General features: G+C 40.7%; 1 protein-coding gene across 3 annotated transcripts in view; it reads left to right on the top strand.

Annotated features, from left to right (window-relative positions):
- The first annotated feature begins 3,609 nt into the window (after positions 1-3,609).
- Positions 3,610-13,712, top strand: part of LOC135492658 (LIM domain only protein 3-like) — an 80,274-nt gene continuing 70,171 nt past the window's right edge. Inside the window, exons 1-2 of one of the 3 annotated variants that reach the window (XM_064779226.1) lie at positions 7,826-8,177; positions 8,581-8,898. In XM_064779226.1, coding sequence (XP_064635296.1) covers positions 8,847-8,898 — 52 coding nt within the window. In that variant the 5' untranslated portion in view covers positions 7,826-8,177; positions 8,581-8,846. Of the gene's footprint in view, positions 3,740-7,825; positions 8,899-13,712 lie in introns of those variants that run through there. The other 2 variants (XM_064779230.1, XM_064779225.1) reach the window with 2 other exon arrangements.

The raw sequence follows: 13,712 nt of genomic DNA, 5'->3' as shown, positions 1-13,712 counted from the left end.
GTTCATAAATGAGGTGGGTTGGGAAAATTCATATGGTGTGTATTAACCCTTTAAGGCCTATCTCCACATAAGTGATTCACTCCGCATATCTTGCACAAGGCATTTGTTATTTTACACCCTAATAAGTATTTTGAGAGATCTCTTGAAAGCATTTTTGTCATCTTGACTGCGTAAATCCAAGCAACCTAGCGAATTTGATTAACTTATATGAGTTTGGTTCTGGGGTTAGCTGAGCCAATTAATTGCCCTTAAATGAGTGTATTAACAGGACCAACTGCACCTTCAGAATGTAAGATATTATGCTCATGGTTGTTCGATGCTATTCAAACTACTCAATTTAGAATTAACAAATCCAAGTCCATGTGGTTATGATACATCCAGGTTCTGACAGAGCCTTGTTACAAATTGTTTCAGAACGGGTCTTGTATCGAAGAAACTAGAGTATCAACTCTGTGCGGGGAAACAACTGGTAGTAGTATACTGGAGTTGTTGAACTCTTACCACATGTTTAATATTTCCAAACGAACAGTTTCAAAGGAAATTAAATTTCACTCGGACATGTTGAAGGAAATGACAATAACACAACTTGTCAAATTGTTTGCTCAGTTCTTATGTCTTCACTGTTAATTTTCTCGCTTCGAGCTGGTATGTATATTCGTTTAGTTACAGAATTTGATTGAATCAAATTAATATAGGAATATATTGGCAATATTCAATTATTTCTGACGTGGGAGAGTTGGGTGTCAACTCGTGCTGTTGTACACATGGTGATTGTAGATTCGTAAGAGGTAGGTCGTATTTCTCAATTTGTTCGGTCGGTTCTCATTTTTGTTCAATTATTTGGCGTTGCCAGGTGTCTGGGTGTCACTTAAGGAATTTTCATCCTTGAACTTTGATGAAAAGGATCTTTATAGCCAAGTTGCTAACACTACTGGCTAGCATGCAGTGGGGCCCTGGTTCGATCCCGGGAGAACCCAGAATTGTATTTCAGGATGAATTGGCATGGCTTTTAAGGAACTCTTCACAAATTCAAGGGTCTGTCAGATGAGACCAAAAGCTGTGGTCCCACTTAACCTCAGTGTCTCTGCCAGGACAGGTGAGTTCCCCCCACACCAGTAGACAGTAGCCTATAGTGGCCTCCATACCTCTGGCCAAAATCCAGTATGGTTACAGCGCCAATAATGATGATGATCGTCAGTACTTGCTAACTAAAGCTAGCTTCATCTTGTTCTGGCATCCTTATTCTGATTATCCAAGGCGAGATTCCTTCTCTAAATAGGCAACCCCTCTAATAGGGAATCAATCACGCTTGTTAACATTGGGCCCAGTTTGATTTACAGAAATTACCAATTAGAGGATACGTTGACAAAAAATGTCCAATTACTCCGAGTTGACTGTACAGATCTGTCATATAATATGTCTGACGATCGTAATTTTCGTCACACGAGCTGCGGGCAAACTAAATTAGCTTATTGATTTGAAGAAGTAGAACACCTATTTGCCATTCGATAGTGTTCTCTGGGCAGAAAAACTGTTAAAATTTCCCAAATTAAAGCGGAAAATTTCACTAATGAGCCTAGGGTTGCGATCCTATCCCATTAGTCTTTGTACGGTGTTATACCCGAAGGGTCACCGCGAAGGTGATTTTACATTTCAAAATCTCTGCATCTCCATTCTAATGAAGAAATTTTCCAACTTGGTTGAAATTTTAAGACCCAATTATCGGAACATTTGCTAATTAAGCTTTAGTATTGATTACTTGTGGCATGACTTGAAGCGCAGGTTTATAATCCATGACGGTGATGGATGCATTGCTCGAGGATTGAAGGATTCGAGATGATCACCATCGTGTGACAGATGATGTTCACTTTGATGAAGAAGCTGTCATTGGTTTTTAAAGGGGGAATAAGTGAGGTATAATAGTTTGGAGGGCCAGGGGTGATGATTGACAGTAGTGTTACTTATTAAAGGGGCAGTATAGTGTTGTACTAGGGGATAAGATGATTTAACGTGATCACCATCTGTGACAAGATATTCACGTCACTTTGTGACTCGATTGATGAAAGGCTACGACTCATACTTAAAGGGGACATAGTGTTATTGGGTGATTGATGGTCCAGAGAATGGTTGACCTTCTGCGTCAGTGTCATCCTTGAATTATTTTTGGATATTTGAAATTTTGGCATACATTGCATTGAGAGGTCACAATGTGCCAAGGGAAAATGTTGCTGTCGAATTTCACAAAAATAAATAATGGGCTGTGGCACCAGTAGGCCAACAGTAAAAAAAAACAGTGGACTTCACGAAGCGGACACCTCTCTCTTACATGTAACAACAACCTCTCCATTAAGGACACTAGTTTTGTCCCAAATTGGTTGTTTCCATTCAATTTGACCTCTCTATCTGGACACCTCTCCACTAAGGACAGCACTTGTCAGGCCGGAGGTTGTAATCAATAGCGAGGTTCTACTGTGCAATGCATAACTTGAATTTTATCTTTTGCACTGGTTATAGTACATGACCCCCTCCACCACCTAGTGGTACTGGCTTTGCCATTAGCTGCCTCCCCAATTATACCCGGCAATTTCTAAGAGCGCCTCCTACATGCATTTCTCAAGAGGTTTGGTTCAGCATTCGTTAATGTTGTATGCAGCGATCAGGCCGGCAGAGAAATTAATTAAATGTTTAATTTAATGAGATATTTCTTATGCCTCTGTGCATACTAATTGGAGATTTAACATTTGGTGAGGGCCATTCAGTAGGGCCAGTTACAGGGTCTTTCACTTGGGGCTGCCATGCAATTAATTCTAATTGGCTTGGTGTTGGGACTTGACCATCATGGTACAACTCTCGGTAATGATAAATTTGATGAAATTTGTCCACAGTGTTCTCGAGCGCTGTCAAATGGCTGTATATTTCTCTGAAGGGAAATCTTGGTTGAAGGAATAGGATTTCTATGGATGAGTATTTCTGTATTTGGTAAGATTGCATACGTATTGATTGGGTGTACTTTTTTTGAGACACTCTGTGTAGGGGGCAGGGGTGGGGCGAGGTGGGTTGTCGGGGGTTACTTCAGTCACCCTGTCCCCAAAACCTTTCCTGATTCCAAATGCGTCTGATAAAGTAATTACCCCGTCCCCCCCCCCCCCACACACACGCATCTCAAATATCCCACACACCACATTTCTCGTGGCTCTTATTTTGACCTAAATTCTTCAAAGTTAGATTCAGCCTACTCTCATTGATAGCTATTTATTTCCTTTACCCAGCCGCCACTCTAAAAATCCAGCTCGGAGGACACTGCCTATCCTTGGCATTAGAACTCCCACCTGTATCCCATTAACCTCATTCTAGTTGCCAGATATATCATTTAATTTCAATCTCGTGCATCAAATTTCCTGCTTTTAATTGATTGTACCGAAAAAAAGCCAAATTACATTCATTAGCCTCACTTCATGGTTTGCATATAGGTGGGGTCCTGTTTTCACAGGCAGATCATGGCGAGTCTAGTGTTATAATTGGCCCAAATAATGAGCTGTGGTCTGAGCACTTCCTTGTGCAAGATAAAGTCTGACATTTCCTATAAGTTATTCTGAGTGTGGAAGTTGCACAGTAAATGATCCTGCTAGGGTTGTAGAAGATATACATGCTGGAAATGTGAAGGGATACCCAAGGTTGTTAAATTTTGCAATATTTTGGAGGGATTAAAATCCTCGTCTTACTGGATACACACTTGATTGTGAGTATAATTTTTCTAGGCATACCATGTAGGCCTACACCCTTCGTTAAATATTTGAAATTTATAATTGAATTTGAAAATTTCAGATGTGTAAATACGCACTGAATATAAATTTCAACAATGCCATTATGTGGCAAATATACACATAGATACCAAGTTTTAGCAAATTTGCATGCATGATAACTGCACTATGGCATTGTGTATTTCTGTTTTCGTGAGCCACTAGTAAATACAATGAGTCCAAAGGGCGTATTCCTTTAAAGCCATGGTGTAGTATGTCGAGTCTGTCTGATTGAGTTCTGCACTCTTCTCTTCACAGTGGATGAAGTTAAAAAAAAGCAGGCCTGTCTTTGGTTCACAGATGATGAAAACCATAATGCAGGTCGAACCGTTTGGTGACAAGCAGGTGCCTCCCTCTCTCTCTGGTCAATAGACACTCTCTGATGAATGAAATTGAGAGCTTCTCTCTGAGGAGTGAAATTGATAGCTTCGCTCCGATGAGTGAAATTGGGAGCTTTTCTCCGATGAGTGAAATTGAGAACTTCTCTCTGATGAGTGAAATTGAGAGCTTCTCTCTGATGAGTGAAATTGAGAGCTTCGCTCTGATGAGTGAAATTGAGAGCTTCGCTCTGATGAGTGAAATTGAGAGCTTCGCTCTGATGAGTGTAATTGAGAGCTTCTCTCTGATGAGTGTAATTGAGAGCTTCTCTCTGATGATTGAAAATAAGTGACACTCCCTGTGCCAATAGACATGCTCTAATGAGTGGAGTGACTCTCTCTTATGAGTGAAAGTGAGTGACTTTCTCTGGCCAACAGACTACATAATCATTGGGTACAAATATCATCATTGGCCTTTTACATTCCTAGTTCAGCCCTCAACGGGCAGGCATGGTGTCATTCTAATGATCACCCAAACCAATTATTTTGAAAATAATCTCAAATTTCTTTACTTATTACGCTGCGGATATCAGGTCCACTTATTGTCTCCCTGAAGAAATGGTATGGACAACGTATCCTGTTTTAATTGATTATTAGTGAATCCTAGTGCTTATTTTCTTTGTATTTCCTTTAGTTAACAATGTTGATCTATGCTGGTTGATTGTGGTGTAGTGTCAATGATACTTCAGGACAAGGAGATAGGGAAATCATTGGGTGGGGTGGACGGAGAATTGTCAAGTGTCGCGGAGTGGACCATGGGAAAATAGTTTCTGGTCATCTCAGGTGCTCAGGTCTGTTAAAGGCCAACGCCGTTCTTAAAAAATTCGAAATTTGTCACTGAATTTGAAAATTTCCAATAATTTAAATACGTACTGAATATTAAGGTCAACATTGTGGTTGCGTAGACTTATATTCAAATACTATAACTACCAAGTTTCAGCAAATTTGCATGCATGATAAATGTTGATCATAACTGCATCTCTATTTATAGAGATATATACTGACCCCCCAGTAAAGATGTTAGGCCTATTCCTTTATTTGACTGTACAATATGCAGGTGGACTTTGATAAAACACCTGGACCTAAGCTATCCGGATAGGCATAGGCTTTTTTTTTGCACGAATCTCCCTCCCGTTCATCCACAGTGCAAAACCATTTAGACAAAATAAACAGACAGGTTTGATATAGTCAGAAAGTTTGTCTACCGCTGGGAGGTATCTGTCAGCAGGATGCTTGAGGTATGCGCAGATATTAATTGAAATATCACTTTGTTGAGATGAACATGGCAGTCCATCTCTCTGAGATTGGCATTCCCATAAGCCTACAAATTGATAGGTGCTAAAAGATTCTATATCTTTTCACGGAGCATAAATATCTTTTGTAGGATGTAGGAAGGACTTGTGTTGAAACCTAGTATAGAGTTATTGTTGTATCATGCAGAAACTTGCGATACAAGTTCTAATATTTCTGGTATCCTTGGATATGAGTTGAAATATTAAATAATAATAATAAAACGATATTTGTATGGCGCCGCTCATGTATATATCGCAGCGCCTCACAGAGATAAAAATAAATAGGCCTAGATACATTACTTAAAAACATTACGTAAAAGGTATTAATACATATTATAAAATGATTTGAAAAGGTGGGTCTTCAGACTCTTCCTGAAAGCTGGCAGCGAGCTGGCAGATTTTATTGCCAGAGGGAGATCGTTCCAGAGCCTTGGGGCTGCAACTGAGAAGGAACGATATCCAATGGTATGCCTAGTGCGTGGTACTGCCAGCTTCAGGGAGTCTGAAGACCGTAGTGATCTCGTTGGAGTATAAAATTCAAGTTTTAGATAAAATGGTGACATGTTGTGCAAACACTTGAAGACAAGGACGATATAAGTTGAAATATCATCTTGTTGAGATGAACTTGGCAGTCCATCTGTTAGAGATTGGCATACTTATAAACCTACAAATTGCTAGGTGCTAACTGAAGCTCCCCCTCTCTTCCTTGAGCACAAAAAGGTGTCTAGACCTAGCTTTAAAGGGTAATGTACCTTACATCTTTATTTAGACTTGAAGACAAAAAGATGGTGGTAAACTGATAAGAAAAAATGCCTCTTAACACAAAAGGCCCCCTCGGTTTTGGCCAACATTTTAGCTCCCCCTTGCGGTTTTGGTGAGACAGCCACTATCTCCAGTTTGGTATTGATTCCTTAAGACAAAATTTGACTTGAATCATGTAGAAAAAAACACAATAAAAGATCCTAATATCAACACATGTTTCAATATCAAATGTCTCATATTCTTTAAGGTTTCTGTATACTTGCTGCTGAATAAACCGAGACTGACTAATTAAGGACTGACTAATTAAAAATTGCATTATTTTTTTAGTCTCTCATATCAAGTTTTGGTGTGTCCTAGAACGGAGCCAATTAATAAACATATACTAATTGAAGTCCCATGCAATAATAATTTGTTCCAAAATAATAGTACAGTGGAACTTCCCTTTAGAGCGGACACCTCTCTACTGGGGACACCCTCTCTATTCAGGACACTAGTTTTAAACCCAAATAGGTTGTTTCCATTCAGTTTGACCTCGCTAATTAAAACACCTCTTGATTAGTCAGTCCCTGGGATGTCCTTAGTAGAGAGGGGTGTACCTTTTTTACTTACTTATGCCATTTTTTTTACCTTTTTTTCCATTACCTTTACTTCCGGTACCTTTATTTCCAGTACTTTTATTTCCTGTACTTTTATTTCCTGTACCTTTATTTCCGTACCTTTTTTTCCTGTACCTTTTTTCCTGTACCTTTTTTACCGTATACCGTTCTTACTAAATGACCATCTGGAATCGCGGCACCTCATCGGACATACGACGCCATGCGACCAGGCCATCAGATTAATACTAATGTTGCTTGTACATCAGCGCTTTCCTAGTGCTTTATTCTTCCATGAAAAACGATTTTCCAAATCCGGCACACACCTTCGGAAGTATCTTATTGTTGGAACAAACCAGGATAGGTCACTGAACATAACAAGCCGTCTCCTTGACTCCAAGGAATAGGTCTGATCTATATTGACTCAAGTGCCCATTGTGGATTTAGCGTTAGAGGAGCAGGGTGTGCTGGGTCATCTAAGCTTATTATCTCCCCAATACTGTTACTGTAAGTTCCATTTGGGGTAAGTGGATTTCGGATGCTGATTTAGCCTGTAATTAGTGAAAGCAATGTCTTGCAATTCATCGTTCATAAGCCAAAACACTTGCTGTGTTTTAGCAGAAGGGGGTCCTCTTGACATAAAGTGAGTCTACTGTAGGTTAAGCATCAGAAGTGCTTTTAACGCCTTATCAAAGCTCATTATTGGCCAAATACTGTTACTGTAAGTTCCATTTGTGGTAAATGGATTGTGTGATGCAGATTTAGCCAGAGAACTCATCAGATCGTAGCAGCAACCTTATAGTTAAAGGCTACGTCTTGCAAAATATGTGTTAAATTTTTTTAACTCACGGAATAGACCTTTAGGCCCAGTCTGAATGGTTCAACAATTAACTATACTCACTAAAGATTTGAGATTGGACTATTTCTAACGTGATATCCATCACTAATTATTCATTTGTCATCTATTTACAGTGTTGATTTTAATTTCGAGTCACCTGGACTTGCGTCCCCAACGCCACCAGACTGAAAAGACCTTAACAAACCCTGCATCGGAATCTGCCGGCAACCAACCGACTCATTGTCTGCACCGCCACAATTGCTCTTGATCACACCGCCAGGGCTAACAGTAGCACGACATAAAAGCATTGCTCTAATCCCCGCTGGCTTATTCAGTCAGCACGTGTGGAGGAGGCAAGATGATCGATCTTCCCTAATGCGTCTCTCGGTTCACTCGATACTCAGCTGCACTCTGGATACGTCGGGGTCGGAGAAATCTGTGGATTCTTAAGAAAGATTTCATAAAATTTTCATTTCTTCTTTCCTGTGCAAATTCAGTCGTCTTCGTCAGTTCCAGTAAAGGTACTCGATTGGTTTTATATACAGTTTGATGATTATTCAATAGACTTCTCCAGGACCTGTTTGAGTTGTGGTTTCATCAATATTAGAGGCTTGATTGCAGGAATTCTTGGTCCTTGTCTGATATCTGGTAAAATTTTCATTTCTGTCTCCCCTGTGCCGAGTGCTAGGCCAGTCTCTACAGTGAAACAAACCGGACTTACTATATCACTCACAGGACCTGTCATACCTACTTGAGTCCAATGCACTGGTAGTGGCAGTATCAATCGAATCAATCATTTCATGACTTGAACCAGGATTCTTAAGTTTAGGTGTCAAATTCTAGATAAACTTTGCGTTTCTCTTTATCCTGTGCCAATTGGACCTATGTCGTTTCTGTGATACTCAATCGGTCTTCCAGGATCATTCAGTGGACGAGTACCTGTTTGAATTGTAACGTATCGATCAATAGGGCACCTGATCTCGTAATCTCGCCAGGATGGCTCTCCGCTTTGACGCTTGTCGCAATTAAGGACTATCATTTCGTCGACGCTGATGAGTTCATCGAAGGATTGCATTGCGTTGATTGCGGACTAGTGTGATCGACTCCTTGATTAGACTTGCTGAAGTGCGAGCCTTTTAACTGTGATCAGTTCGTCGTTGACTTTTGTAGTGCGGACTTGACCCATGATGATGAGTAAAGTAGGTGAGGATATGGAGAAACCAAATCAGCAAAACGGTAAGTGTTTTCGACAGTCATACAGCGTAACCTCCCTTAGCGGACAACTGTCTATTGAGGACACCCTCTCTATAAATGACTCACTAGTTTTGGACCCAAATTTGCATTCAATCAATTCTGGACACCTCTCTATTAAGGACAGAACTTGTCAGTCCCAAGGCTGTCCTTAATAGAGAGGTTCAGACAGCAGTTGATTAGATGCAGCAGTCATCTGGCCTGTCACCCATATATCTTTACAAACACTGAGCTTGAAGACAATGCTGATTATGTAAGCACTGCTTAGTGCACTGCATCATGAGTGGGTTTTATCAATAGAAAGTATGATCAGATCTAGACAAGGCTGCTGATAGCAAATCTGCAGATATAGGCCAGATCAATACTGCATCTAATTGACTACTGGTTCAGGCACAGATCAAGGGGATGGCACATTGGGTGCCCCCTCCCCCATTTGAGGAAATATTTTCAAACTGACCATAACTTTTGCAAAATTGATGTAAAAGAAACCTTAGCATCCCTGCTTTCCATGCGGTCCCCCTCTCTCCCCCCACTGACCGTATTTGGGTGTCTATTATTTTTGTGTTGTCATTGAATTCTTCATTGATGTGTTAATACTAATCATTCTCATCAGTGCAGAAGACCTGCGATTGGCAGTTTTGTGTAATACACCATAAAAATTGCACATCGCTGCAATAAAAACTGCTAGTCTGCTACAAGCTAAGGTTTGCCGAAGCTGAGCCAATTTTGGGAGAAAGTAAAATGACACCTATGTTAACGGAAATCAGTTAGATTGGCAACTGGTCAACACTGTCATCAAAATTGCTCATTAATCTGTCTGGAATATTAGGCTTGTCAGACTTTCATATTCAGGAGGTCTCCTGTAGTTTGGTCCAAATAATCGTTTCCTTGAGGAGAATGATGGGGACATTCCATGATATTGATAATAAAGTAGCACATTCCAAGGGCGGGTACAGGAGATGGGTTCGGGGAGTTCAAACCCCAGTGGACGCCAACCAAAATGTGCCAAGACTTCCAGATGCTTTTTGACACTTCTCTTGTCTAGATTTGCCTGAAATGTCTCAGCGCATCAAACACATCTCAGTGCAAAGTTCCTATTAAAAGGGTAAATATGGTCAGTCATGTCAATACCAGCAATGTCGAATGTCAAAAATGGTCTGAAATTGCGTCTCAGAGCATCTAGATTTTATAACATTTCTGGGTTGAACCCCCAGACCCCCTCAAAAGTGCGCCTTTGGCAAGCAAAGTAGAGAACATCTCTTTTAATGGGAAGTCAATAAAATTCCAAAACTCCACCTCTAGCTTCAGCAGTGTATGACCGCTGCTGCTAGCATGAGTGAGGGTTCAAGTAAGGGTTGAAGTTTTCAAATCATTTGGCAAACCACATGATTGGTTTAGTAATTTGAAGGGAAGTCTATTCCTTTCATTTCAGGTTTTGCCCTTTGATGTAAAGCTTCCCGGCAACACTTTTTCTGTCAGCTTTTTCCTTGAAGTTTCCTTCAGGACTTTCTTAAGTCGATTTCCGCTTAAGTTGGCCTTGATCAGCTGTGGATCATGTTGATGTTGAGTAGGCTAGTTTATATAAAAATGCAGTTGGAATGAATTTTGATCATCTAGCTCATGAAAAGGTGATCTGAATCATAAGCACAAAATGTTTGGCGTGGGTATGAATATTTTCGGCAACGTTGCATGGAATGAACTAAAATCCATTGATACTTTCTGATACTGATACTTTTGATCTCGAATCAGACTCGAAACCAACCTCGTCCAAATTACAGGTATGAATGCATAGACACATGCTAAAGCCCCCTAGATCATAACCTGGGACCAGGTCTAACCATAAGGGTCTGATAACTTCCGCTCCCGCTGATAATATTTCCCCGATCCTTCCAGTTGAAGGGTCGATGATGGTAATGACTTTTCCTGCTGTTAGGTGGTGTAACATTTTCCAGCTGATGAGATGGTGGATTTAGATGTCGCGGGTTGGTCAGTGCAGATCGAGGAAAAATGCAGAAATGCAAGTTCTGTCTGATAGTTTATCAAAAGGATGGCAAAGGTTTTAGATAAAGGTGCTGAGGTTATGGAATAAGTATTTGTTCATGATAAAACTGCAAGCAAAGAATGCTCAAGTGTTATTCTTAGCTTCAATTCAGCAGTCGCGATTATAGCAGCAAAATGTAGCCAGTGGCTTTGATGCCTTTTGTTATAGCGATGGAGAGTGACGTACTCGCCCCATCTGTCTTTGCACCGTGTCAAACTTCCAATTCAAGGGTCTTATAACCAAATAGCAGCTTCTGGATTCCCTTTCTTTGGAATAGGATCTAAAACCGATGCAATAGACCTCACCAAGTAAGAAGCATGAGTGGCTTGTTATAGACTCTTTCTCTGGCTGATGACGTTCTCTCTTGGCCAATACACCCAACTGGTGCCTAAACGTAGTGGCATGTAAAAATGTTCATCCCGCCTTGTAGGAGGAATACTCCCTTGAGAATAACACCACCAAGTGCAGAGCGAATGCTGTTTTCCTGACCCAGGATTCGATACACACCACACAGCATACACCTTTAAACTCTGAAGCCCTCAACAATAGGTTTACTTTTCCTTAGAACTTGCCCTGTCCTAATCACTGGCACAAGCTAACCTGGCTAGTTATCTTGTAAGGTGTAAGACCTTTTGATGAGCTAAACTAGCCTTAGATCGCTATCGGGGATGAAGGTGGCTTGTGAGCTTCAGTGCAGGGGATATTGTCCACTTCAGCAAGTACAGATCAGGGATAATCATCGGTAAGGGGCAGAAGGGTGGAAAGGGTTAGTCTGATTTTTTCTAAAGCCCCTGACCTGGTCACAGGAGGGGGAGGGAAAGGTTTTGTGCTCCCAAAATGCCCAAGAATGTAAAAAAATTACGATTTTCGGGGCCGGGTGGGGTGGGTTAGTTCCCGTAGCCCTTCCCCTTCTGCTCGATCAGCAGTTGTGTGCGCCCAAATTGTTCAAACTTCTCCAGATCGATCATGTGCCAATTTTCTTCGGAAAAAAATTGATTGTGCTATAAGAGTGAATACTATTTATCCCCTGAATGATTGCTACTAGCAATAAATCAAAATTTTTGAAAAGATTGACGGTAATTTTGTCATTTTAATCAAATCATAAACGAATATTACTCACATCATAACAGAACGATCAGAAATGATCAGAGTGACAACTTGGAACAGTTTTTGCATCACTGCCGATTTTGATCAATTGACATTCTGACTAAAGAAGGATGTTTTGAAAGGAAGCGAGATTGTACTTATAAGACAACCACCCCTTAACAACTGTGGGTAAAATAGGGGTTACCCCGGGCAGGACTTCCCCACCAAGCCACGGTACTTGGTATGTTCTGCCTGTGTAGTAAATCTTACTCAAAAGTGACAAAAATCCAAAAATAAACCTTACATTTCAAAAAAGCCTCTGAACCGATTTTGAATTAAGAAATCTCAAGTCCCATTAGCCTCTCCATGGCACCGGGCCCCCCTTGCACCAGTTGATGGGTTTTATAGGAAATTCTATTGATTATTAGCAATAATTTAATGAACTGATGGGATCGTGGTAAACTTCTCATAACATAATCATAATCTATTAATTACCGTATAAATTGACATTGATTTTTACTAATCAATCAATCAATCAATGGCTTGGTAAAGAGTTGACCTTCTACAATCTCTCTCTGAATCTATACACAGTTTGATTTAAAAGGGGAGTGCAGAAATGGCATGAGTGACAAATGACTTTCACACCCGGCTTAGCCAAAATTGCGTACTTTAGCCCGAAATAGCAACAACTCACACTTATAGGATCCCTACCTGACTGATGAGAGTCAGAATAAGTCAAAATTTCTTGCCAGAGTTAAGAGCTCTCGTGTGTATACTCTGTGGGAAAGAGTTTCCATTTTTCCATCAGATGGCTATTCCTCATGCTGTTCCTTTTGATAAAAATCTGATTACTGATAATCAGGAAAGACCAAAAGTTCCTTCAAAAGACGAGGCAAAAGAATGACGAAGTATTCATGACTTTATTTCAAGCAGGTTCACTTATGTTGTTTATTTCTACTACCATTCATTTAAGTGAAAACTGCCACTTTGATAGATTTTTCCAACGGCATGCCCGCCATCCCGAGGGGCCAACATTCATCAAATAGCAGTAAGAACATATCAGCGGCATGAGTCAAGCTTTTGTGCTCCAATCACGACGCCCGATTTCCAGATTCGGTGGGGCAATACGTCTTTAATTCATTCGACTTGCTCCAGTACGAGGCGGGTTGTCAGCCATGATGGAGTGTCACGCAGCCATGGTGGAACGCGATAGTCATCTTTAATTTAGAAATGATTTCTCTTTGAAGTTCCATGCCATTTCCGCACATGCGCTATCGATAAGAATCTTTAATTAAAAAGAGGTGCTCCGAAGTAATGCGGCGCATTCTTCGCCGGGATCTTTGACGGGCATATCAGTAGCCAACTTCGTTAGTCCGCCATTAACAATCAGTTAATTTCCTGTGTCAGTGTGTAAACACCGTCGTATGGGTGGAGGTAAAACAGTGGCGTGGCTGTCTTGTGACGTGATTTATGGCCGATGTAATAGGTTGTTTGGATTGAAAGGGAGGCTGTTGCTAACGCGAAGCCGATGGCAAATCTTTCGGAGGAAGCGGGTCGTAATGATGTCGGAGAGTGAGGGCGCTCTGATTTATCTAGCATGTTGGTATATTGGGCAGCCAAGTTCTACTTGGGCAGCATCTTTAAGTTCTACTTGGGCAGCATCTTTAAGTTC

The sequence above is a fragment of the Lineus longissimus genome, chromosome 8 (genome assembly GCF_910592395.1).
Source record: "Lineus longissimus chromosome 8, tnLinLong1.2, whole genome shotgun sequence".
Classification (NCBI taxonomy): Eukaryota; Metazoa; Nemertea; class Pilidiophora; order Heteronemertea; family Lineidae; genus Lineus; species Lineus longissimus.
Note: the sequence above shows the minus strand (reverse complement) of the source record. Positions and strands in the feature narration are given on the sequence as shown.